We start from the raw sequence: 25,934 nt of genomic DNA on the forward strand, positions 1-25,934 counted from the left end.
TTTATAATTGTGATGCGCAGTGTTCTGTGTGACCTCTGCATTTAACCCATCACCGTTTATGTGCAGTGGGCACCCATGAAAGGCACCCACTGTAAGGAGCAGTGTGTGGGGATGGTACCTTGCTGAAGGGGACCTTAGTGGAACCTTGGCGGTTCAGGATTGGCCTCCTCTGCCCTCAGTGTTGGGTATATTACTTTGGAAATGTAATTTGATATAATTACAAGTTATCCTACTTAAAATGTAATAGTAGTATAACCATTCCAGTTACTATTTTTGATTATATTAGTAAATTATTAATGTCTATTCTTAAATGTTATCCATTTTGAAATGTTGTAATCTGGCAGTGTTTACATGAATTAACAGATATTTCCAATCCGGTTCAAGTGTGTGGAATGTGACTACACAGGGAGGGTTGGATTTGGATGAACTTCTAGGAGCATGCAGCAATCCTCCTGGGCAGTGGGGGTGGCATCCACGATCACCACAGCTGATTTTGTTCCAACACACTGGCTCTAAAAAGACCAACATGAAACAACATCCTATGCAATATTGTGAGACTGAGAGGGAGGGGCTTTTGAAGACTTTTGAATTTAAGGTGTATTAGACATGCTGGACAGTGATGTTGACATTATTATTTATTTATTTATCAGCCCCCCCCCCCCCCCCCCCCCCCCCCCAAAAAAAAAGAAAAAAACTGTATGGGGCTTGAGCTTGGGTAATTTTAATATTTGACCATAAAATAATTTCATTACAAATTCCGTCTCCTGGGCTTTGTTTCGTCCTACAAAATGATGATAATAATAGTAGTAATAATAACAAAGTTATTATTATTACATTACTCTGTGGTCCAGCTCACATGCTAATTACTGTATGTTCTGGCACCTTTCTATCAGAACCAGCACCTTTTCAGCAGTTTGAATTATGACCCATCTGTCTATAGCTCACAATATATTTGTTCACCAAGTTGCCCAAATCCTTACACTTCACAAAATGTGCATCAACAAAGGCCCATTTAAATCCTTACCTTGACTATACCCCATGTATAGTCACATGAATCCATGTTCACCTACTAGGTCTTTGAAAGCATTGAAGAAAATTAACAGAATGGAAAGGCTTTGAGAGCTAAAGAAAAACTGTGGAGTAAGCAAGATCTGTTGTCTCTGAAGATCCCTTTCAGTTTTATTTTAAACAAAGGGCATGGAGCAGAGCAACATACCTGATGAAAGCAGATACTGGAGAAAAAAAAAAGTTCTCTGTTGTTTATTCTGTGTGCTTTTCATCCAAACACGATACATGCAAATAATACATCGAACTAGGTGGACACAGGCTAGAACTGAGCAGAAATCTGGCAGCGTGCACCAAAAACAATTCATTTATGCAATGTAGTGCAAGTGCCTCTGGGATTTATGGGGAATATATTGCACGGGCATGTGCTTGCTAATGACATGTTTATTAGATTATTAGTGCCAGAATCGGGTTTGTAATGCTGATGCTCCTGTGATCAAGGGAATTATGAAACCAGAGGGTTCGACAGTGTAGGATGTGAGAGAGCTGTCAAGTCAATAATTGATATTCTGGGGGTCAAAAGACTTAAGTGCACACCAACAGGAAGGGCTGGGGGAGAGAATATCTTTTCCTCTCCAGGATAGACATAACTACAGTATCTATCTATCTTTCTTGTCTGTATCTGTTTACATCTGTAAATCTGTAAAGATGTGCTTGATGTGACATTAGAGCTGTGAAAGTAGGGCCCACCGTATCAGGAGCTCTTTAGAGATCATTACATTTCCATGTCAATCAGACATTATCATTTAGGCAATGACATGTTGACGACACATTGAAGACATGACACACCCATAACCTGCCTTTCTACCTAGAAAACTACACAAGAAGCTGAAAAACTAAATACACTTTTAAAAGTACAAATTCTGAAGTGAATCCAAGAGTTTAGTGATAAAAAAAACAACAACAGCAAAAAACATTCACTATACATAGCGCTTGTTCTCTTCCAGGTAGTTGAAAGTGTCTCCCTCAAAGGGGAGAGGTGGTGGGTGATTATATATACCCATCAGGAAGATGAAGACGGTTCCTAATGTCATGACAGGTGTCACCAGGAAGAAACAGAGACGGTCAACGGTCCTGGCAATGCCACTCCAGTTGTCCTTTTCCTAGCAGTGTTAGGAAGGGAATGTAGTCAGAAAATCTCCAAAATGACGCCTTTTCATCAATGCAAGTGAAAAAGTAAATAAGTGGTTGGATAATGAGATATTTCAGTCTCACCTCATTGTAGTCATTTTTGTCATGCATGTGCTTCACAATATAATTGGTTCCGTCCACAGCGGGCTTCAGCTCAGCGTACAGTTGATCGTTCATATCGTCATCACCCTCGCTGTTTGGTTTAAATGCTGCAGACACATGAGACCCCTCACTTTGTAGTGTACCCCAATGCCTTATTATACACATTTTGCCATGACCAGTGGCAATTCAAGTACTAATCTTCATGTATAGCAATCAGCATTTAAATAATTTCCACTCTGACCATAGAATACAGGAACAGATTATTGAACTTCTGCAAATTGTGAGATGGCAGGTGAGCGGTGCTCCAGCACATCCCACAGGTCACATCTCACAGGAATCAACACCTTTTCTTGATCTATTATGGTCTATTATAGGGTGGTAGTAGCCTAGTGGGTAACACACTCACCTATGAACCAGAAGACCCAGGTTCAAATCCCACTTACTACATTGCGTCCCTGAGCAAGACACTTAACCCTAAGTTGCTCCTGGGGGACTTTCCCTGCAACTACTGTTTGTAAGTCGTCTGATAAATGCTGTAAATGTCTGATACATGTTATATACATATTATATCTTTTCATTTTTATGCTGATGATTCTGTGAGTGCCTGCTACTCCCGCAAGGCCAACGAATCCCTTCAACATGCTTTCATCAGAGTACAGGAACAGCTTGGTCATCTACAGCTTGTTTTAACAAATACATCTGGTATAAAGGATTTTTGTTCTGAGAATGTACAGGCCTCTTATGTATACAGCGCTATTTACAATGTGCTTTGTACAATTTACATAGACATGATTTTGACTTATTGCATATATATACACACACACATATATACATAAATACATACATACATACATATATATATACACACACACACAAACACACACACATATACATACATTCATACATACAGTGTGATATCTTACTTGCTGCTGGCGTGGTGCGTGTTGCTAGGCCGTGCCTCTCAGACTGTTTCTCGAACATCAGCTCGCTGCGGGACTTCACGCTGTAGTACTCTTCCGCTTTAGCGATGTACCCCACCGAGCTGGAGCGCCGAGGCAGCTCACCGTCCCACTTGGGCTCGCTGTCAGCAGGTCGGGACATACGCAGCAGTCTGGGGAGCTTCTCCAGGAAGAACTGGAACGGTGATTAAGAAAAAAGAAACTCAAATGTCCAAAATTGTGCTTGAATGTTCTATGCCCTTTTGCTCATATAGGATGATACCTCTTTGGTCCATTCAGTCATGACATGTGTGCTTGGAGTTCGGAAGTGGAGGTTCAGCACAATGACACAGTTTAGAACCACCACTGTCACCAGCACCATGATAAACATCAAGTACCTGTCAGATCCAGACACAGGTGATTTTTAAGCATACAAGTGGTTTACTACGGAAAACCGCAGTGTGGGTCTCTTCCTCACTTGACAATCAAGGGGACGGCCATGGAGGTCTCAGGCAGTCGCTGTGAGATCAGCAGCAGGAAGACAGACTGGGCCAGGAGAACAGAGATGGACAGAGTCATCTTCTCACCACCTGGACAAAGAGAGAGGACTGTTACATGCCTGCACTTGTATGGACGTTTTCCTTTTCCATGAAGTGCTGTACCAGTCATGGTCACAATTAACTCTTTAGTGGTTGACTAAAGACATATTACTTAACTTTTATTAAAGAATATTAATAAAAGCAGTTGATTGAACAGTTCAATTTGACGCATAAAACAGATGCACTCACTGTCAGCAGGGAGGTAGTACACTAGTGAGGCCATAAAGGAGATGAGCACACAGGGAATGATGATGTTCACAATGTAGAACAGTGGCTTGCGTTTGATGATCAGGTAGAATGTGATGTCTTGGTGCTTGTTGCTGTCCATTGGTATGCTTTTGTATGTGTTCTTTCTGGCAGGCTTGTGGATAATTTCCCACTCTCCATTCTCTGGCAGGGAAATAATACAAATCAGAGAAAGGGGAGGTTTGGAAAGTGCCGAACTTTTGCTGGATAACTTACCTGTGAATCCTTCTGGGTCGATGATGATCCATTCCACTTTGAAGCTATTTCCATTTTCATCACTGTCTGTTTTTAGATGCATGTTAATCTCCTTAGCATTGTAGGTCAGAGAGCTGCGAAAGATTTCAAATTAATTTAATTAATTCTTACCTATACAGTCAGACTGAAAGTCATGTTTGCGCTTCTGAGTGTCAAACCTGAACTTGAGTGAACAATTCTGCCAGTCAAATGGAAAGTAGTTGACGTTGATGGTGCATGAACTGCGGAAAATGGCAGGTGGAAGCCAGTACACATAGCCATCTGGATAAATGAGCACATTGCAGTAGTACGCCACCTGGAACTGGGCATCGTTGCTGAGATGGGCAAATTAGGAATAGAACTTGGATCTGACAATATTTGCTAATAAAAAAAAAAAACTATTGGTCTCAAGCCTTACTTGTTCTCCAGCACTATCTCAGGTAACCAGACCATACTAGGAGGAAGGCGCAGCACAGGTATATCATCAAACAGCGTTACGTTCCATGACAGCCGCTTGTCATACCAGCCCTGAGGGAAATCCGAAAAAAAAGCTAAATGCAGGATGAGCTTTGGCAGAAAACAACTTTAGAACATAACAAATATTCCTTACGTGTTCCATCCACACATTGGACAGTAGGGTCTCATCCACTTCTTTCTGTGTTGTTAAACGCGGGAAACATTGAACTGTCATTTCTGTTCTGCACAGCAACAGCAACCTGTGGAATTTTATTCTCTCATATTTTAAAAGATGCTATCATTTTATTTCCAGTGGGTTAGGGTTGGAAGATGAGTACATCTGAAACCGCACAACTAGCCTGATTCATCATCATTTCTTAACACATGCATAGTATAGTGTCTTAAACCTTAAAATGTGGAAAATATGAGATACTTATGGATGCTCATTATTAATATTAGAGCAGACCAATTGTCTAGCCAATTTCACAAAACTATATATTAAACACCCCCCATTGGTGCTTCTTGAAAATCAGCATGCAGGCTAACCAGTATAATAAAATGAGATAAACCTTTATTACATTTACCATTTACATTTAAGGCATTTGGCAGACGCCCTCATCCAGATCGACTTACAACGTGCTTTCAAGTTACCATCGATGAAGTGGTCAGTTCTGGTTCACTAGGACCCCCAACTATGAATAGAATCTTATTATTCACTCTGTTGTAGATTCTGAACACAAGTTTGACAATAAGAATGTTACAAGTTAATCTAAATATTCTCTAAAGAGGAAGGTCTTGAGCTGTGGGGCCAAGACAGAGAAGAGTCTAGATGAGTGGCACAATATTAGTGGCACAATATCCATCTTAAGGGTATACCAGAGAGATGAGGTTAGAGAGGGTGAGCGCCAGAAACACGTCCACCGCCTCGTCCTTGACCTCCACCGGCCGCAGCTCCTTGTTGTAGCCCCGCTCTTTGAACAGATGGTTAATGAGCCGCTCCTCCTCATTACGCCCCCACGACTCTGAAACGTCAGAACCGGAATCAGCCACCAGGGGGCGCTGCTGCTAACTTGTTTTTTTTTTTTTTTTACATTTTTATTATTTACTCTTACTTTTATTATTATAATCGCTAGAGGCTTTCTTTAGATAATTAAAAGCCTGTTACAACCCTTTATCAAGTTAAAATACTCAAAACAAGAAGGCCTCTCAAATGTACTCATAATAAAACAGTAGCCACTGTTTACACTTTTATATTCCAATTAATACCAACACAAAAATCTGCAGGCAAGCACGACTCCAACGTACCACAGGCAAGGAGAAGAAGCAGGCCCGCAGTCCACGGAGCGAGGAGACGAGTCATGTGTACCTTCCACACAAAGAAAGGGGACTTGTAAGTTGACCAAGTGATACGTGAAATGTCCTTTTGATTTGACTGATGTGAACAGGTGGGGAAACAAAATGGTCTGGGGTGGGGGGAGATGGCCGACACGTGACACCTGACTTCCGTCCCAACTTACTTACAGTAGAGGGGGCGAGATTGAGTGTGTGTGTGTGTGATGGTACATGAAGCTCAGAACTATCTCGTGCCAAGTGTTGTGTACGTTGTGTATGCTGCATGATGCCCTAAGACATATTTACATTTAAAGCATTTATCAGACGCCCTTATCCAGAGAGACTTACATTCAGTTGTTACAGGGACAGTCCCCCCCTGGAGACACTCAGGGTTAAGTGTCCTGCTCAGGGACACGATGGTAGTAAGTGGGGTTTGAACCTGGGTCTCCTGGTTCATAGGCAAGTGTGTTACCCACTAGGCCACTACCACTCTTCACGTGGACTATATTGGTACACAGGGAGATCTGAGGTTGTAACAACATGTTATTTATATTAATTTATATAAAAATAGTCTTTTTTTGTTGTTTTGTGTGAAAAATGTCCTTTTGATTAACACCATAACGTGTGTAATTTTACATGTGCGTGGTTTTGGAGCAGAGATATGAGCTGAATTCCATGCATCGGTCTGCATAAAGGGTAGAATGAATTGAATGTATGCAAAGTTACATAGAATCACTAAAGCAAGAACATTAAATGATGATTTTTTGGTTTGATTACAACATCATTTGTGGAATAAGAAAGAAATTTAGTCTCCTAGATGATAACTGTGTTTAATTGGCTTTATACCTGTTGTAACTTTACAAAGCCAAGTGTAATTTAAGACTAATATGTGAAGAAACAGTAGGTTCCTAGTAATGCATTTCATATATAATGAGCTATAAACCTGCATTTGGTGCAAACTTATATACATGCAGAATTTGTAATGTTGCTGATACACAGACAACACTGAGAATCAACAAACTCACATAGGTTAGCTGAACACTTGCAACATAAGGATATCTATTATATACATAATGCTGCAATTGTCTGATAATTATGAAACCTAACTACATATGGGTCAGACTGTTATCTGAATACTTTTGAAGTTACTTCCATAGGATTATGAAGAACACCCGAACTGTGTAAATGCATAAAGGTAAGTAGATAACAATAAAAGTGTAAACATTAAATTCCTCTAATGTCTGTAATCATGCATGTTACAAAATTAAATTAAGAATACATGATTTTGTATCACGATTTGTCACATGACCTGTCAGGTGACATCATCGAACCAGGAAATAGATTGGTCCATTCATAAAAACCTTGTTAGTATTATCTGTTGTGCTCAGTTACTGAGTTCCTTGTCTTATGAGAATGCCCTCTGGACAAACCTCCATATCCAAGAAGACTGACCCAGCTGTACTTCCTTTAACCCGGCCTTCTCAACTCCATCTTCTCACTACTCCAACCAACCATGCCATTTTCACCTTTCCTGACTGAATGCACGCTGGAACGGCGGTGCCTTTGGGTGGGGTGTTTATTCCATTTGTAAAATAAAGGTGAGATTCATCTCCCTAGCTCAGTGGACTTCCGGTTCCACAGTGGACTTTGGGCAGCTCAGTGGACTTTGGGCAGCTCAGTGGACTTTGGGCAGCTCAGTGGACTTCCGGCACCACAGTGGACTTTGGGGAGCACAGTGGACTTCCGGCTCAACAGTGGATTTCCGGCTCAACAGTGGACTTCTGGCTCCACAGTGGACTTCCGGCTCCACAGTGGACTTCTGGCTCCACAGTGGACTTTCGGCTCCAGAGTGGACTTCTGGCTCCACAGTGGACTTCCGGCTCCACAGTGGACTTCTGGCTCCACAGTGGACTTTCGGCTCCAGAGTGGACTTCTGGCTCCACAGTGGACTTCCGGCACCACAGTGGACTTCGGGGAGCACAGTGAACTTCCGGCTCCACAGTGGACTTCTGGCTCCACAGTGGACTTCCGGCTCCACAGTGGACTTCCGGCACCACAGTAGACTTCTGGCTCCACAGTGGACTTTGGGCAGCTCAGTGGACTTCTGGCACCACAGTGGACTTCGGGGAGCACAGTGAACTTCCGGCTCCACAGTGGACTTTGGGCACCACAGTGGACTTCTGGCTCCACAGTGGACTTCCCTCTCACGGAACTCGACAAGCAGCAGGTTTGAGTTTGTCAGCATTCCACGAGGTGGCGGTCTTGGACTGGTTGGAAGTCTGACCTGTGCTGCGAGAGAAAGAGAGATCTGGCCGGGATGTTCACGTGAATGTTACAGGACGAGATTAAATATTTCTCATGCACATTTTGTTGATCTGCTGTTCTAGTAATATTGTAGCAAAATGTTAACAGAACTGATAATACAACTGTTTTGTTCCTATTGTGTATATTTAAGGCACAATTTAAAAACGAGTGTATGCAAGAAATATGAAAGGCACCTGGCCAAACATATGGAATCTAAATAAAACATTTGTGGATCTATACACATAATACTGTAATACCCAGCCAACGATGCAACGCGTTTGAAAACTGCGTGCTATTTAAAGAACTAGTTTGCACTACTGGAGGGTCTGATTTGACATGCTGCAAATTGCTCCTCACACTTACCAGGTCCGCCACACGCATATGGCGAGTGTTGACCCGTATTGCCAGTTAGACTTTCTGCATATCCAATACATACCAAACAATTTGATTGTCCCAGAGAAGCCACAAATGATCGAGTCCATTTTATTATGTAGGTTTGTTGTGACGTGTATAACGTATTTAGCTTGTAAATGTGGAGAAAAATGAATTGCTACTCTTCACGTTTTTTTGGCCCTGTAAAGGACCGTAGTGTGTGCCTTAAAGTCAACTTGACACTGGTTTAGCTACTTCATAAAAAAAAAAAAAAAACCCAAGTTCAAATGTGCGTAAAAAAGGCGGATGTGGCAACCCCGCCCTCCCGCCCCTCTTCTCTCCCCCTTTGAGAGACTCTGTGCCCCCGCCTCCTCCGAACCCGGATGGATGACTTCACTCTCCCGCCCGGGTTTCCTTTATGATCCCGGGATCTCCCCGCGTTCCCCACCAGAGCTGTGCAGGCACGCCGGCGCGCCGCTGCTCCGTAACCAGCCTCTCCAACACGCACCGGGACCAGCGGAGACGCGCGGCTTCCCTCGGACCTTTAAAGTGCGATTAACACCCAGGACCCAAGCTTCTTCTGTCACCCCCCCCCCCCTCGATCTCGCCATGTCCGAGGTGCTGCCGTACAGCGAAGGCAACATGAACGGCTACGGGGCGGACAGCGAGGTCAGCCAAATCTCCTTCAGCTGCCGGCTGCAGGACACGAACTCGTTCTTCGGAACGTCGCAGTCGAAGAGACCCCCGAAGCTCGGGCAGATCGGCAGAGCGAAGCACGGTGAGCGGCGCCGAACGCACCCTGGGCGCGCAGCGCTGCGGGTTTTACGCACGGGTGGAACATATCTTCCAGATATGCTCTCCTGACAAGTTCATGGAATATGTTTAAAAATGTATTTTTAACACAAAGTATGTATAGATATATATTCAATGTATCACATAATTGACTTATTGTAGAAAGTTATCCATACAATTTCTATACAGTGTTGCAATTTATTGATATGAATCTTGCATTCAGTGCGATTTTCTTTAAAAGCATTCTGTCTTGTTATCTCGTCTCCCCAGTGGTCATCGAAGATGACCGAATAGACGAAGTCCTCAAAGGAATGTCGGACAAGTCTTCTCCAGGCGTTTAAACTCGAACGACAACGCCTGCAGTAAAACCTTTTCTTTTAATCACTGGTTTGAAGCACTTGTCGGCTGTGCATGTGATCTGTGAGGAGACCTGAAGATCGCAGGGATGATGAAGCGAGAAGGAAAAACGCATGAGGTTGAGCAGGAGGGACGGGTTATCGAGTGTGTGTGTGGAGAGGGGGAGGAAGGAGAAGAAGGAAGAAAATCTTTATTATTTTTTATTTTCGAAAGGGCTGGCAATTTTCTCCAACCGAAACCCAATTCGCAAACCACTGCTGATGTTGGCCAGAAGCGCGTTTTAAACATGACTCAACACTCCAGATCTCCGTGCCTCCATCTCCATCCAACCAAGCGAGAGGTGAAGATGAGGAGGCTGCTAGAGAGAAAAATACGAAGAGGGGGGAAGGTAAAATTCACACATTTTTGCAAGCTGTGAAAAGCTGAAACCTGCCCCCATCTTTCTACTGAAGATGAAGATGAAGAGGAGCTGTCCATTTCAGCACTGCCGCACGCCAAGTTCGGTGCTGGGAGGGGGGTCCCTACCTTCGAATTACAGACATTAGCCTCAGCTTGTCTATCTTAACTCCTCCCATGGGTCTGAAAAAAAGGGGGGGGGAGTGGCTTTGGGAGAGCAGGAGAGACGCCCTACCTTGCAGACCACCCGCCAAGGACCGAACTTGGCCACCTTTCTATAGCCTACACACACCACGAGGGAAGGGAAGTGTTCATTTCCTTTGGGTTTTTCCACAAAATGATTCTTTTGCGTCGCATTGCTGGACTCCCAGTCACACATTAAAAACAAAATTAGTTTAAAGGAGCCCTGCAGTTTATGCCAGCAAGAGTGGTCTTAAGATGGAGTAATAATTCTAATGCTGAAGATGAAAGGAGGAATCTCTTGTTATCTATTCAGTTTTTCTTTGGTTAAATAACAAGTTATTATTTGGTCGTGTGTAGATGAATATTTCATGGTCTCTGCATGAATTATTATATTTTTTTCTGTCGTGCCAACGTGGGTGTTTCCACCTATCTTAATAAAACAAAGGCACGCTTCTTTTTACCGAAATTCATATTTGTATTTTTATATCTAAATATTTGTTACTGGAAACAACATACTTGTCTGGTGCTCAAGGAGCGACAGGCACACGCACACACACGTTCTCTGGGTACGTGGGCGCGCAGGCACAGACAACATCAGACCTACAGACTTACTGAATGTGTCGGGGCTTTTTACACATATCGGCATTTCAAACTCTTCCTGCTCCTCCGCAGGATCTGGCCACAGAGCATAACATTTATCGATGGGTTTGTGTGGGACTGACCGTTTTTATTATAAATGCACTTTTGAAAACCATAATCTGTTAACACTGATGTACTATTTTTTTTTTTTTGACCGTATTGTGTTCTTTATTTGCTTGTTTTATTTTTTTATATTATTCTTTGTCGACATGAATATGGTTTGTTGAGCATGATACCTTAATGTTTCCAATAAACATTTTATGATGCAAAAAAGCAACACAATGTCTCTACATTCTAAGAATGATCCATTGTACATAAAAATAATACTGTAATAATGCCATTTTCACAGTCTATGGTGAATGAATAAATGGGGACATGTGTTGTCAATTCTGTGTGTTTCTGTGTGAGAGGAAAAGGGAATTTGATTAAATCTACATAATGGATTGATGTAGAGTTTGAGAAGGATAAAGCAAAAGATTAGGATAAAAGATTTAGATAAGTGGTAAGCAAAATATTAGATTAAAATATTCAATATTGAAAGCATTTATTGCCAAATGCTCAGAAGAAATTAAATTTCTCAGTACAATTAATTTCTTTGCGGTCCACATACAAATGCTGAGTCAAGAGATTATTATTAGTAGTAATAAAAGTTAATGAGGTGTGTGCTAACAAATTATGTAATTCTGAGTACCAGTTTCAAATCATGACATGACACCACTGGCGGGAAGGTAATAACATTGATTGACTGAAACATTACCAGCGGTGAAACCATGGAGCTGATTATGAAGGAGATTGGTGTTCTGACACCTTCCTGTCATGAACAGACGTTCAGGTTTGTGCGATTTGTTCCACAGTAGCTTCTCTGTGGGACTGGAGAAGATAGACCAGCCCTCACTGCCTGCATACATGGAGCCTTGGGCACCTGGTTGTGCTTCTTTGGAATCCTTTTGGTACTAACTACTGCAAACCAGCAACAGCCCACAAGACCTTTGACCCAGTTGTCTAACAATTTGTCAAAAGGTCATTGATTGAATGCTAGTGCATTTGCTGCAGCAAAATAGGTTAAAACCTGAATGTTGGCCTTGACAGAAAGGTGTCAGAACACTGTCTGTCAGGCTGGGTAGCATCTATCCTTTCAGAGTGGCAGTGATGACCCCGGACATGGCAGACATTTTTCAGAAATGGTTTGAGGAACACGAGAGAAGAGTCCAATATGATCACTTGGCCGGCAAGTGACGAACTGCATGCATGTATGAGGCTGTTTGGCTGCACTGACCCCACAATGAATTTATTTAGTAGTTGTGTTTCAATTTTGATGCACACTTTCTTTTAGGCAGAAACCTTAGAGAGCCTGGCTCAGAATCGAAACAGTCCTCAGGACAAATGTCCTCCTAACAGCTGAGGTACATAAGCCATTATTGAACTGACAACCAGTGAGCACAACAAACAAGTCACAATCCATTGATCAGGAGGATTTAGATAAACCTTTAGCACAGAATTACAATGAGAAAAATCTGCCCAAAAATTGAGCAAAAAATCTCAGAAACACATTCTAAAAAATGTTTTTTTTTGCTTATGAACTGTTAACTAATGCACCTTATGTAAGTGCTAACAATACTTCTTTGCATGATTGGGTGGTAGTAGCCTAGTGGGTAACACATTTGCCTTTGAACCAGAAGACCCAGGTTCAAATCCCGCTTACTACCATTGTGTCCCTGAGCAAGACACTTAACCCTGAATGTCTCCAGGGGGGGGACTGTCCCTGTAACTACTGATTGTAAGTCGCTCTGGATAAGGGCGCCTGATAAATGCTCTAAATGTAAATGTAAAACATTTGACTAGGGAAATAAAAATTCACCTTTTCCCTGACTCAGCAACACATTCCAGATGTTTCTCCTCTGGCCAAGGTCCTATTGTGTTGCTGGATTTGAGCCCATGTCCTCTGTCAGTGTCCACCTTATGACTGAAGGCTGCAGCTCATCAGTCAACAAGCTTCTGAGCTTTGCTTAAAGTGCATTTGTGCCGTGTGTGGTAAAATTGTAAAATAATTACACAGTGCAATCCTTAGTAAAGGTGATTATTATTTTTGACAAATCATATTTACAGGGCCTGGATTTTATGTCAGCATGTCACAATGCTGTTCTCTTCAAGCATGTACCCATGTTTTTAAAAAAAAAGGGTAAAAGGGTAAAATGGATTTTACCCATCTATCTGCCAGCCTCAATTAAAAGCCTCTAGCAAAGAGCAAATGCAGGCTTCAGGCCAGGGTCCCTTGCAGCTCTCTCCTCCGTTTGCCAGAAAGCCGGCAGCAACTAGATCTCAAGGCTGAGGGCTGCGGGACGCTCGCATTAAATAAGCGAGGCTGAGCGGCCTGGAGACGCTCAAGCGGCGCAGGTAGCGCAGGGGGACTGGGCAACGCAGCGAGAGGCAAGGTAGTCCCGGGCGATTTCACAAGGCCCCTGTTAAATGCTGTGGCCCCCGTCCAGCACAGAGCGCTATTAAGAGTCACAGCGATCACAGCACTGGACACACATGGAGCTGAGGGCCAAATTAAAATGTATACTGGAGGTGAAGGGAATGGCGTTTCAGTTTTTGGAGAATAAAGCGACATGTGGGGTGGAATCCTGGCAGATGTACGCTGCCATAGTGATTGGGTTTTATATGGTACCTCTTCTTCTTCCTGGTAACTTTGAGATGATTGTGCTTAGCTGTCTGTCACACAAGCCACATCTTTTGATGTTGCGTTAAAAGCAAAAAAAAATGTGTCAAGGGAGGAAGACAGATTTTGGCACTCTGAAGAAGGGCATTCTCTCTTTATCAGCCTGCAAAATAGACAGAAAATGACACTTCAGCAGGGAATTAAAAATAAATGATTTCTGGTTTATTAATGTGCGCCTCAGAGGAGTTTGTGCTCTGCTGAGGCTATATTTAGCATCTCTTCGGCACGTGGCTTTGTTTGATGTTTCGCTGCAACAGATACAGTGGAGCCGGGCACGAGAGTGTCACCAAAGCCCTTTTTCATTCACTTCAACGTGAAGATATATCAAAGTGGCAAGCTTGGCATTTTGGTCAAATTTCCCTGGAGCTGTGATTTACAGCACTTGTGTAGTAGAATGTAGAGTGCATCTGGAAAGTATTTCACATTTTCTCATGTTACAGTCTTATTCCACAATGTTTTGTCCCTCAGAATTGGAACTCACTGGAACTCAAGAATACAAACAACACCCCATAGTGACAAAATGAAAAAAAAGGTTTACTTAAGGTCTTGACAAATTTATTTTAAAAAAATTCACAGCCTTCGCTCAACACTTTGTCGATTGCCATTTGGCAGCAATTACAGCCTTAAGTCTTTTTGAATGTGAAGCCGCAAGCTTGGCACACCTATCCTTGGCCAGTTACTCTTTGCAGCACCTCTCAAGCTCCATCAGGTTGGAGGTGCATTATGGGGTGTTGTGTGTAGAATTCTGAGGAAATAAATTTTATTAAGGCTGCAACACAACAAACTGTGGAAAAAAACGATGCATTCTGAACTGTAGATTCAGCTGCGGGTGTTGCTACAGCAGTAAAGTTTGCAGACCAAAAAAAAACCCACCATCTCTAATTTGATCAGTGCTTATTTTGCTGCGTTGGAATGTGAAGGGTTCAGGATTAGAATGTAGGCACCTCTTCTTGCACAACAGTTTTTGAAAAGTTCTGTTCTGTGTTGTAGGAAATATGATATCAAACCTGTTGCAAAAAATAGTTTAAGACCCTAATGGGTCACAGCTAGCGATGTTACTGCCAGTAGCGTTTTTATTCATTTGTATATAGAAGCATAGTGAGGAAAATCTCAGTGCACTGTTACCATGTTGTCATTGGAGGGCCATTTTCCGGAGACACCTAGTGATACTGAAACTAACACAGTTGATACATAACCAGCTATGTGACCAGCAGTTTTAAAAATGCAAACATGAATATGGTTGACATGGTGACATTGCATTAAAATGGCACATATAAAGTCACATATAATGACTACAGCCACACTGACAATGTAGTCATAATGGCTTCACAAATAATGTAATGTAATAGAATATATTAGTATCAAACTGAATAGCACATAATGTGAAATAGGAGATGTATTATTCTGTGTCATGTCCAGGCTTCTGAACAGACCAGATTAACAGATTAAGTAGGGCAGGGTTTTATATTGCCAGGAGCTTTCTTTTTCCTTTTTTATTCCAATGACAGAGGTAACCTTGATACGTGATAGAGCATTCTTTTTAGCATTGTTTTTTAGCTGAATGTGTTTTGGGGTTAGGTTTGCTCTTTCACAAACCAGTATGACTAGTGTCATGTACTGTGAGATGAATGTGAGTTAGAAAGCCTCCATGAGTCTGATACCTTTAGCAAAGCGGTTCATGCTGAGTTTAAAGTGTTTTGTGTTTCAATCGTTGCAGTGAAAGTATGAATTAAAAATCACATTTCACATCACCCATAGCCCCGAGCAGGACACGTGGGAGCTGGGAGACGGTGGATGCAGCGTTGAGTGTAAGAGTGCTACACACAGGAAGAGATAAAGAGGGTAAGAGTATCTGTGTGGGAGATGTCTTTCATGGCAAAACAGCTCTTTGGTCTTGATTCCTGGGTATTGTAGAGAGAGCCGATCAATGTAGTTGGCTTTGTAGTGTAATCTGAGTGAATGCCACCCAGGTGACCAGCCACCCTGCTCCCTACCCTACCCTCCTCAGAGTAAAACCCAATTCTCACCATAAAATTGTAGAACCATTACTGTTCAGATGCAATGACTGATGGGCTCTGGGTTCCATGGGTTCCTCTTCTTAGCAAAATGTTTTTATTCAGGTATGAATATTCTCTAAAATATTGTTTAGAGAGAAAAAATGACTGACCAAGTTATAAATAATGATGTAGTGGAACTTACTAAGGTACTTACTGATACAGTAGTTAACTAGTCTGAACTAGTCTCTGGACTGGAGTATAGTGAAGATGGTGCATTGCTGAGCTGACCTTAACTCGGGAGGTTGTGGGTCGGTGGGGATAATACTTTGAAGACCTCCTTAATTCCACCAACATGCCTTCCAATGAGGAAACAGAGCCTTGGGACATGGAGGTGGACTCTTCCATTTCTGGAGTTGAGGCTGCCGAGATGCTCAAAAAGTTCCTTGGTGGCAGGGTGAATGAGGTGGCAGTGGTGGATGTTGTGGAACTGTCATGGTTTACTGGAAATTTGCATGGACATCAAGGACAGTACCTCTGCATCAGAAAAACAGGGGGGCACCGAAGGGTGTGTTCTAATCACACCCCTCAATCTCCCCCGGAAAGCCTCTTCAAGGGCCCTGGAAAGGAGGGTTGGATAGTTGTGGGCAGGACTTCTGGGCACAGCCAGGGCATTGAGGGAATCCATGTTTGGGGGTCCCAGGACTGGGTCACTGCTTTTTGCAGATGATGTTGTATTGTTGGCCTCAGTGGGCTGTGGCCTACAGCTCTCACTGGATCGGTTTGAAGGCTGAGTATGAAGCGGGATGAGACTCGGCAGAGATGAGAATCAGTTTAAGTATCTCCTGGTCTTGTTCACAAGTGAGGGTAGAATGGAGTGGGAGATCAGAGCAGCATCTGCAGTAATGCGGGCTCTGTGTCATTCTGTAGTGGTGAAGGAGCTGACCAAAGGCATGACCAGTTGATCTCAATTCACCAGTCGATCTACATTCCCGCCCTCACCTATGGTCGGATGAATACAAGTGGCTGAAGTAAGCTTCCTCCATAGGGTGTCTGGGCTCTCCCTTAGAGATAGAGTGAGAAGCTCAGAGTAGAACCACTATTTCTCTGCATCAAGAGGAGCCAGATCAGGATGCCTCCCAGACACCTCCCTGGAGGGGTTTTCTGGGCATGCCCCATGCTGGAGGGACTGTCTCTCGACTGGAATGGGAATGTATTGGGATCCCCCTGGAGGAGCTGGAAGAACTGGCTGGTGAGAGGGAAATCTGGGCATCCCTGCAGAAGATACTGCCCCTGTGACCTGACTCTTATAAGTGAATGAAGATGGATGGATGGATTTTTGCAAACCAATGTAGACTTCACGGTGTATTTATACCATTGAATATTCTGTTTTGATGTGTTTATTATGGAATCTAAAATTGGGATTACCAGCAGTATTTATGCAAATGAAATTAGTTCTTATTGCTTTTTTTTATTGATTCATTAGTTCTTATTGCTACTGTAGTTTTGCTTTGCCATTGTTTCCAACCTTCAGGCTTTCCTGGTAGACCGGTTCGCTAGAATATTGTTCAGAGATTTATCTTCTTTTTTTTTTGATGCAAACATACAATGAAAAGCACACATTTACCCCACTTACTTTACAGTCAAACTCACTTCTTCACTGACTGTTTAGACACTCACAAACATGGCATGGCTTTGTTCACCATCATTCTGAGCAGCACAAACAGGTTAATCTGTAGGCCTAATCGAATAGGCCGACTGCTGATGGGTAGTGATCTAGCAGAGATTCAACTTTGCCCCATAATCTCAACTATCCAATACCAGACTGGGATGAAAACCAGCCAATCTGTGGTTCTAGACAAATTCATGAATTATTGAGGGGATACATAAAAAAATATGCACTGGAAATTTATTTGATTGTGGCAAGCCTTTGTATTTTGGTCATTTTATTTAAAGCGGACACTAAGCCCTTTAAAGACAGCCAACCGCCAGCCATTGCCACCTTGCAAACCTTTCACCTGTCACTCATAAGACATATTTTGGCATTTTTTTCGTTCGACTTTATCTTATCTGTATCTTCACTGCTATATGCATGCATTTCCACACACATACATGTGTGTGTTCAAATGAGAATACTTGTAGGAAAGGATATATTGTATATGGAGGAGTTTTGCCTTTTTTTTCTGCAGTCCCTGTTCCACCCTGCAGCCTGCGTGGAACGTTATTATGTTCATGACGCCCACACGCGGCCCACAAGGCGCTGTCAACACACAGTTTACCTCTACAGGGACGTTGCACTGTGGAACATGTTAATAAATGAGCCAGTTTCTTACATTCGGGTCGACAGATGAAGTCTCTTTCTGGCACAAAGCCATTCCGCCTGTCTCTTTCTGCTGTTCGTCTTATGCTGCAAACCAGATCAATTAGAAGTGAAGATTTCCCAACTTGATGAGAGTAAAGTTGAATTACATTCAGAATCAGAGTCAAGAACATGGGACAAATCCATCTACCTGGATTTCACGGACAAGCAGCCATCATAACATCATACAACAATAAAGGAGCACGCTTTAAATGACGAATAATGCATCAGTTTAAAACTGATGTTTGCCAGTATGCAATCAAATAATAAGTACCATCACAGCAAAACTTTCGTTATTTTTTCCTATGTTGATAATGACGGGGAGATTTTGTTCATGTTTTCCATTGTGTGCCTGGAACAAATTGGAAATGACAAGTGATATTGACCTGAATGCCTTGAGTTGTAGCCTTGAGCAGCTGCCTTGGGGCCGAGTTGGCATTACATTTACATTACATTTACACGCCCTTATCCAGAGCGACTTACAATCAGTAGTTACAGGGACAGTCTCCCTGGAGCAACTTAGGGTTAAGTGTCTTGCTAAGGGACACAATGGTAGTATTTGAACCTGGGTCTTCTGGTTCATAGGCAAGTGTGTTACCCACTAGGCTACTACCACCCTGGTATTGATTCCTATCTCTCATTTCACTCTTTTTGGTGAGGTTGTCTTGACTCTTGCAGTGGTATCTTAGCTGATTAATTGCACATATTCTGTGAGTTTGGTCTTCTTGTTTGGAAGGTTTTTGGCAGAGTTTAGCTCTATTGCTGGAATCAGTACAACAAGCAACTCATCCACATCATTACATATCAAATACATTTAATCAATGTTGTACCCATATTTTAAAAAGACATGGAGGTTTTGTGTTCAAATTTTGTACTCACTTCACATGCAACCTGAAGCCTCCAGTGTCACTCTATGGGAAACGGTTCAAGACCCTGCTCGTTTTTAGGGTCTCCTGATTTATAGGGGACAGTCGGTTGGTGTATGGGCCAGTTGGGGTATCAGTTAGTGTATGCAGAAAAAAATTCCCACGAGCTCCTGTTCAGATTAGAGCTCTAATCTGGGTGGCAGGGTGCCATCATATAACAAATCTCTTGGGCGTAATAGAAACGGTTCAGGCACAGAGAAATAAATGCAGCCAAGAGTTGACTGGGTGACATAAGACTCGGTTGATTGAGCACATTAGGTAACAGCACAAGCATTTTTTTTTTCTTTAAATCCTCTCATTTTAGTATTTTGCAAATCCATCTTTTGCAAATGTGTAGTTCCTCAATGTTAATGTGTATATTTGTATGCAAGAATACTTGCCCACATTTCAGTAGCAAGTCATTTCATATTTTTTAATGGAATATTGTGTCTGCATTAAACAGCTGTCATTCATTTTTTCATTTCTACTGCAAGCATTAAAATGAATCCTAGTTTAAATGCATAAAACATCCATGTGTGTCATCATCTGAGTTTGAGGACGCAGAAGACATGCTTGGGACAGGAGAGGAGGACCAGGGGCGCTTGGCCCCATGGAGGAAGACAGCGTGGCATGAGGGAGTGTCTGGCTCCACGGGGATGAGGGGAGAAGGCTTGAGTGTACTGGGACAGGGGAGAACAAGAATATGACTGGCCTGAGGATGGTCCCAGGAGCAACAGTCAGGTGCAGGGGCATCTTGGACGTTAAAGGCTGAGCACATTGGATTGTCATGGCCAGAAGAAAGGGTTCATAACGTTCAGTTCATGGAAGTACAGAAAAGGACAGGCACAACTCATGGTCAGCATCAAGCAAAAGGTTGTCATTTGGAAGAGCAAGTACCTTTGGTTTTTGAATGATAGTCAATGAGAATAAATTCACCAAAGAGCAAGCAGCATCCAAGACGGCTATCTGTCTTTTACTCTGGAAGCTGACCCAATTCACTCCCGTTTTGGGGTTGCTGACACCTTGACTAATCACGCGCCCCCTGGAGGGCTGATAGTGGAAGTGTGGACATTACATTTTTGTCTACAGGGACATTGATATGCAAAACATATCTGAAATAAGGATCATATGAGGACTGTCTCTTCAAGCAGCAGATAATGTTCCAGCCAATCAAAGGTCATTGTGCTGCTTAGATGAGCAGTAACATGTGATAAATTCAATCCATGCAGACAAAATGTCAAAGAAGAACCACTGACTACTGCTCTGGCTAAAGCAGCGGCTAATGCAGAGGACAAAAACAGGAGCAAGGGTTCTTTATTTTTCCCTGTTAATAAATATACATCAGTGGGTCAGGAAAGTATTCAGACCCCTTTAAGATTTTCACTCTTTGTTATATTGCAGCCATTTGCTAAAATCATTTAAGTTATTTTTTTTCCTCATTAACGTACACACAGCACCCCATATTAACAGAAAAACACAGAATTGTTGACATTTTTGCTGATTTACTAACAAAGAATATTTAAATCAGGTTCTGTCCGTTTCTTCTGATCATGCTTGAGATGGTTCTACACCTTAAATTTGATTATACGGATTGGACTTGATTAGAAAGCCACACCCCAGTCTATATAAGACCTTCCAGCTCACAATGCAGGTCAGAGCAAATGAGAATCATGAGGTCAAAGGAACTGCCTGAAGAGCTCAGAGACATAATTGTGTCAAGGCACAGATCTGGTTGTAGCTGGTTGTGGATCTGGGGTGGTAGTAGCCTAGTGGGTAACACACTTGCCTATGAACCAGAAGACCCAGGTTCAAATCCCACTTACTACCATTGTGTCCCTGAGCAAGACGGTGTCCCTGTAACTACTGATTGTAAGTTGCTCTGGATAAGGGCATCTAATAAATGCCTTAAATGTAAATGTAAATCTGTAAATCTCCATAATCTATTAAAGGAAGACGTTTGGGAAGACCAGAACTCTTCCTAGAGCTGGCCGTCCGACCAAACTGAGCTATCGGGGGAGAAGAGTTTTGGTGAGAGAGGTAAAGAAGAACTCAAAGATCACTGTGACTGAGCCTTAATTCTAAGCGGAATGTGTGGAGAAAACCAGGCACTGCTCGTCACCTGTCCAATACAGTCCCAACAGTGAAGCCTGGTGGTGGCAGCATCATGTTGTGGAGGTGTTTTGCAGCTGCAGGGACAGGATAACTGGTTGCAATCGAGGGAAAGATTAATGCGGACAAAAACCTTTTCCAGGGGGCTTAGGACTTCAAACAGGGCCGTAGGTTTACGTTCCAACAAGACAATGACCATAAGCACACAGCTAAAATAGCTTCACAACAACTCTGTTCTTGAATGACCCAGCCAGAGCCCTGACTTAAACCCAATCGAGCATCTTTGATAGACCTAAAAATTGCTGTCCACCAACGTTTACCATCCAGCCTACCAGAACTGGAGAGAATCTGCAAGGAGGAATGGCAGAGGATCCCCAAATCCAGGTGTGAAAAACTTCTTGCATCTTTCCCAAAAAGGTTAGATTAAATCAAATGAGTGCTTCTCCTAAATACTGAAAAAAAAGGTCTGAATACTCAGGAACATGTGATATTTTAGTTTTTATTTTAGTTAATAAATCTTCAAAAATGTTAACAATTCTGTGTTTTTCTGTCAATACGGGGTGCTGTGTGTACATGAATTAGATTTTTTTAAAAATCATTTTAGCAAATGGCTGCAAAATAACAAAGAGTGAAAAAATTAAGGGGGTCTGAATACTTGTGGATGAATACTGAATACTTTCAGGACCCACTATAACTACATTTTATTAAAACATTAGTTAAAATGAACATGTTGGCCCAGTTTTTCTGTGTCCTCATAATTACGGGAGCTCATAAGTAAGATTTATGGGTCTTATAACATTGACAAATTGATGTAGCAATTTGGGCGTTTATTTTTTTTTAAAGATTGCAAGAAATTTCATGGCAATGCAAAACGATTGTCTTGAACACAAACACGTTTTACCAAATTTATGTCTAAGCCGTTCAAACAAATCTGGTTCTGTTAATCTTGCATCTTTTTAAATGAAAATTTCATGACAGCTGCAGACAGAATCAGAGTGGGTACGTCTGTCAATTCTCCAACATGAAAGCATGTCATTTATCAGAATTATATATGAAGAAGGTGTAAACCTCTTCGTGCTGGTTGGTTCAGGAAGTAGTGTACGATGTGTTTCAGCCACTTGCTATGTCGTCGACCCAAGGATGATTTGACCAGTGAAACCTCTCCAAATACTGCAAAAACACAGTGCCGTACTAGGTGCATATTTGCACACATGTGTTCACATCAGATTTCTACACTGTAAAAAAACAATAGCTGTGCAAACTAAAAATTAAAAGGCAACTTGTTTCACACCAAGGTTAAAGAAAACTTTTAAGCAATAAAACCAGTAAACAAAACTAATTTTGCAACAGCAACAGATGGTTTTATTTTTGTACCTTAAAATGTATTATTCCCTACCATGTTAGAAGCCATGTAATTAATAAACATTTGATATAATGGTAGTAATTAATTTCACTTTCAATTTCACACACTTGGGAGCCGCAAGAGTCTGATTTTTTAGGTGAGCCGAGCTATAAGAGGCAATTTCATTACATTTCTGCAAGTTGGCTATTTTTACAGTGCAAGTATGTGTGTGTACGATCACTTTGAGGGACAAGGTGTAATGGGTATTTCTCCATATATTAATGGGGATGTGTGGATACTTGAATCATCACATAGTCCAGACACTAAATTATTTACACCAAAAGAAGTCTTTCTCACCAAGATGAACGTGCACATGGGAATGACCATACTTTCAGATGCTTGATGTTTAATGTTTATCAAATTCCTTTTGATCAAATCCAAAGTGTGTATCTGGTAGCTTCCTCTAGAGCCTACATGTGATCCAGAAATGGGCATACCTCCAAACAGTATGGATAGGGAGCACTCGCTTGTGTCAGTAATCCTATGAATCTGGTAATCTGTGTTTGTGTCGGGAAAGCCAAACTTGGGTGGTTTAATTCAATTTAGATTTAATGCAGATTTTCCATTATATGGTCTACACCCTGGTCAGGTACACAGAATAATTTTCATCTTACTATATATGATTTGTAATGCAGATAGTCAATAAAATTATAAATTGAACAAACCAGCCAGGGGTAAAACATTGCTTTCCTATTCAATACGACAATGTTAAATAAGAACAGTTATAGGGAAATTGTACACAGCCGCGCTACTTATATGAGTCTTTTTGTCCTTTCCATTTGTACAACTTGTTCATATATAAATAATATTTTTTGGTTTGTGCGGTACTTAACTGCTCTTTTTAAACAGGATTTTAATTCATTGTATTTTGAATGTATATAATTCATGCAAAAGAATAATATGACACATTTACTCTAAGGCACAGCATTCTAAACCAGGCATCTCGTACGTCAAATCAAATTCCCTTATTTAGGAGTAAAGCAGTAAAACTTGTATAATATTATGTTTCTGAGCTCATCTCCGATCGGTCCTTTCTACATGATGACTCACTTTTTCTTCAAGCATGCACTGTCATCTAGTTTCCATAGAGACAGGTTGCCATGGAAACATATCCCAGGCTCAGCTGCAGAATGATGAGACCTCAGTGGAGCAAGAATGTACAGATTAACCCGTCGCTGTTATTATTACTCCTGAAAAATAATACAGAGCAATTGCAGTAATTCGCACTTAACGTACGCAGCTCTGACAATACTGTAGCCACGGAGGAGGATCCTTTGACGGACTTAATGACAGGAACTGCACAGACTGTAAATGAGTTACCTGCAGGGGCTCCGGCTGGTATCCCAGGACCTCAGATTATATGTGATAAAAAATAATCACAACTGAGGCATAGGTCAAACACAGACAGACAGAGGCATGGGTCAAACACAGACAGACAGAGGCATGGGCCAAGCACAGACAGACAGAGGCATGGGTCAAACACAGACAGACAGAGGCATGGGTCAAACACAGACAGACAGAGGCATGGGTCAAACACAGACAGACAGAGGCATGGGTCAAACACAGACAGACAGAGGCATGTGTCAAACACAGACAGACAGAGGCATGGGCCAAGCACAGACAGACAGGGGCATGGGTCAAACACAGACAGTCAGAGGCATGGGTCAAGCACAGACAGACAGAGGCATGGGCCAAGCACAGACAGACAGAGGCATGGGCCAAGCACAGACAGACAGGGGCATGGGTCAAACACAGACAGACAGAGGCATGGGTCAAACACAGACAGACAGAGGCATGGGTCAAGCACAGACAGACAGAGGCATGGGCCAAGCACAGACAGACAGAGGCATGGGTCAAGCACAGACAGACAGGGGCATGGGCCATGCACTGCTGGCTCGTTGGTAGGTAGCTGACTTCACTGAAAAAAAAATTTCATGATTAATTTGAATTGGTTAAGCCCATTTAGGTAATTGTTAAGCTTCCGTCCATATGATGATCCTTTATTAGTCCCATAAATTTACATGTCCATGTATATTTACTGATTATACCTGGAGTAGATCAAGACTATCCTAATATTGATTAAGTTTAAAACATTAAGTATTTAATGCTTTTGCTTGGTGCAGTCTGCCTATCCCCCAATCACACACACAGACACCTACATTTGCACAAACACTGGTCAGACAGAAAACCTGGCTTCATGTTTGGTTAATATTTCAGCAGCTCCCCATATTAGCTTTCACAGGAGCTGTGCACCTACGACCATCTGGGACAGAGGGACAGAAAGCAAGGGAGCAGCTGAGTGAACACGGAGATGTTTTTAAGCGATGTTACAAGCAAGACGAAGCAGAACACTATCAAACACAGCCTTCCAGATACCTGGATATCCTTGAGGATTCTCCTCATGCCAGGTACAGCACTTCAATTCGAGAACATCAGATCGAGGCCAGATAAAGAAACTGAGGAAACAACACCCCTTGCCTGGACAGCACCACTCTGCTGTAGCAATTCTGTCCCTGGCATCTACTGTCACCAACAGAGATAAAGAGAATATCAATGTGCCGCAATGGAGCGACTTTTGGAGACAGGGGGGCTGCGTGTCCCTCCTCCATACCCCCCTCAGTCAGCTGAAGAGGAGTCTGGTGATAGCCGGTCGCTTTCTCAGCTTCCATAATCAATGTGCCGGGCATTCGTTCCCTAAGCTGCTGGGAGACGTGCTTGTCTGGATCAATGAGCAGGAGCCAGAACCTCTTATCCACCAAATCTCATTAAAACAAAAGCAAGAGTAGAAAAGAGCTAGTTGTGTGTGAGCGAGACGGAGGGCGAGAGAATCAAAGCGGAAAAGGGAAGGTGAAAACAAAGAAAGGAAAACAGGAGAAAGGCACCTGTTTTGCCGATATGGCTTCATGACAACTGAAGATGAAACAAGTCCTTATGGATCATTTCAATGGCAATATAGACTTTTGCAGATGGTCATGAAAGGCTGTAATAATTGCAAATTTTATGATATTATATTTTACACTTACTCCTGGAGTGCATATTGAAATCCATTAGGTAGAACTAAGCAAGATATTCAGTCATAAGAAGCAACTAGCACAAGAGTATTCTATACATCTCAAATGGTTCAAATATTATTTAAGTGAAATTTGAGGGTTTTATCTATCCAGTGTTTTATCTAACCAATGTGTTCATTTCTTTAAATATTTCACAATAAACAATCCATATGACAAGGATTCCAGACAGAGAAGTTTTATGTTTTAGGAGAAATTAAATGTGCATATTCCCACTTACTACCATTGTGTC

At 42.1% G+C, this 25,934-nt stretch overlaps 2 protein-coding genes across 2 annotated transcripts; one reads left to right on the forward strand and one right to left on the reverse strand.

Annotated features, from left to right (window-relative positions):
• Positions 1-1,244: 1,244 nt before the first annotated feature.
• On the reverse strand, positions 1,245-6,212 carry chrnd (cholinergic receptor, nicotinic, delta (muscle)). Its single transcript, XM_028968128.1, has 12 exons — positions 6,077-6,212; positions 5,648-5,793; positions 4,926-4,970; positions 4,734-4,843; positions 4,495-4,650; positions 4,298-4,410; positions 4,025-4,225; positions 3,715-3,826; positions 3,520-3,634; positions 3,222-3,432; positions 2,281-2,405; positions 1,245-2,168 (listed from the first exon to the last, which is right to left on the reverse strand). The coding sequence occupies exons 1-12, from the start codon at positions 6,129-6,131 to the stop codon at positions 1,986-1,988; spliced, it is 1,572 nt and encodes a 523-aa protein (XP_028823961.1). The 5' UTR covers positions 6,132-6,212; the 3' UTR covers positions 1,245-1,985.
• A 2,956-nt stretch (positions 6,213-9,168) lies between these two features.
• Positions 9,169-11,533, forward strand: camk2n2b (calcium/calmodulin dependent protein kinase II inhibitor 2b). The gene is made up of 2 exons (XM_028969732.1): positions 9,169-9,557; positions 9,842-11,533. Exons 1-2 carry the CDS (start codon positions 9,389-9,391, stop codon positions 9,910-9,912), a joined length of 240 nt encoding a protein of 79 aa, XP_028825565.1. The 5' UTR covers positions 9,169-9,388; the 3' UTR covers positions 9,913-11,533.
• Positions 11,534-25,934: the final 14,401 nt, after the last annotated feature.

The sequence above is a fragment of the Denticeps clupeoides genome, chromosome 2 (genome assembly GCF_900700375.1).
Source record: "Denticeps clupeoides chromosome 2, fDenClu1.1, whole genome shotgun sequence".
Classification (NCBI taxonomy): Eukaryota; Metazoa; Chordata; class Actinopteri; order Clupeiformes; family Denticipitidae; genus Denticeps; species Denticeps clupeoides.

Coding starts and splice junctions, on each gene's coding strand:
- chrnd (XM_028968128.1), bottom strand. CDS start 6,131: ATGACTCGTCTCCTCGCTCCGTGGACTGCGGGCCTGCTTCTTCTCCTT. Junction 2,406..3,221: donor ACGCACCACGCCAGCAGCAA/GTAAGATATCAC, acceptor ATGTGTCTGCAG/CATTTAAACCAAACAGCGAG. Junction 2,169..2,280: donor ACAAAAATGACTACAATGAG/GTGAGACTGAAA, acceptor TAACACTGCTAG/GAAAAGGACAACTGGAGTGG.
- camk2n2b (XM_028969732.1), top strand. CDS start 9,389: ATGTCCGAGGTGCTGCCGTACAGCGAAGGCAACATGAACGGCTACGGG. Junction 9,558..9,841: donor GATCGGCAGAGCGAAGCACG/GTGAGCGGCGCC, acceptor TCGTCTCCCCAG/TGGTCATCGAAGATGACCGA.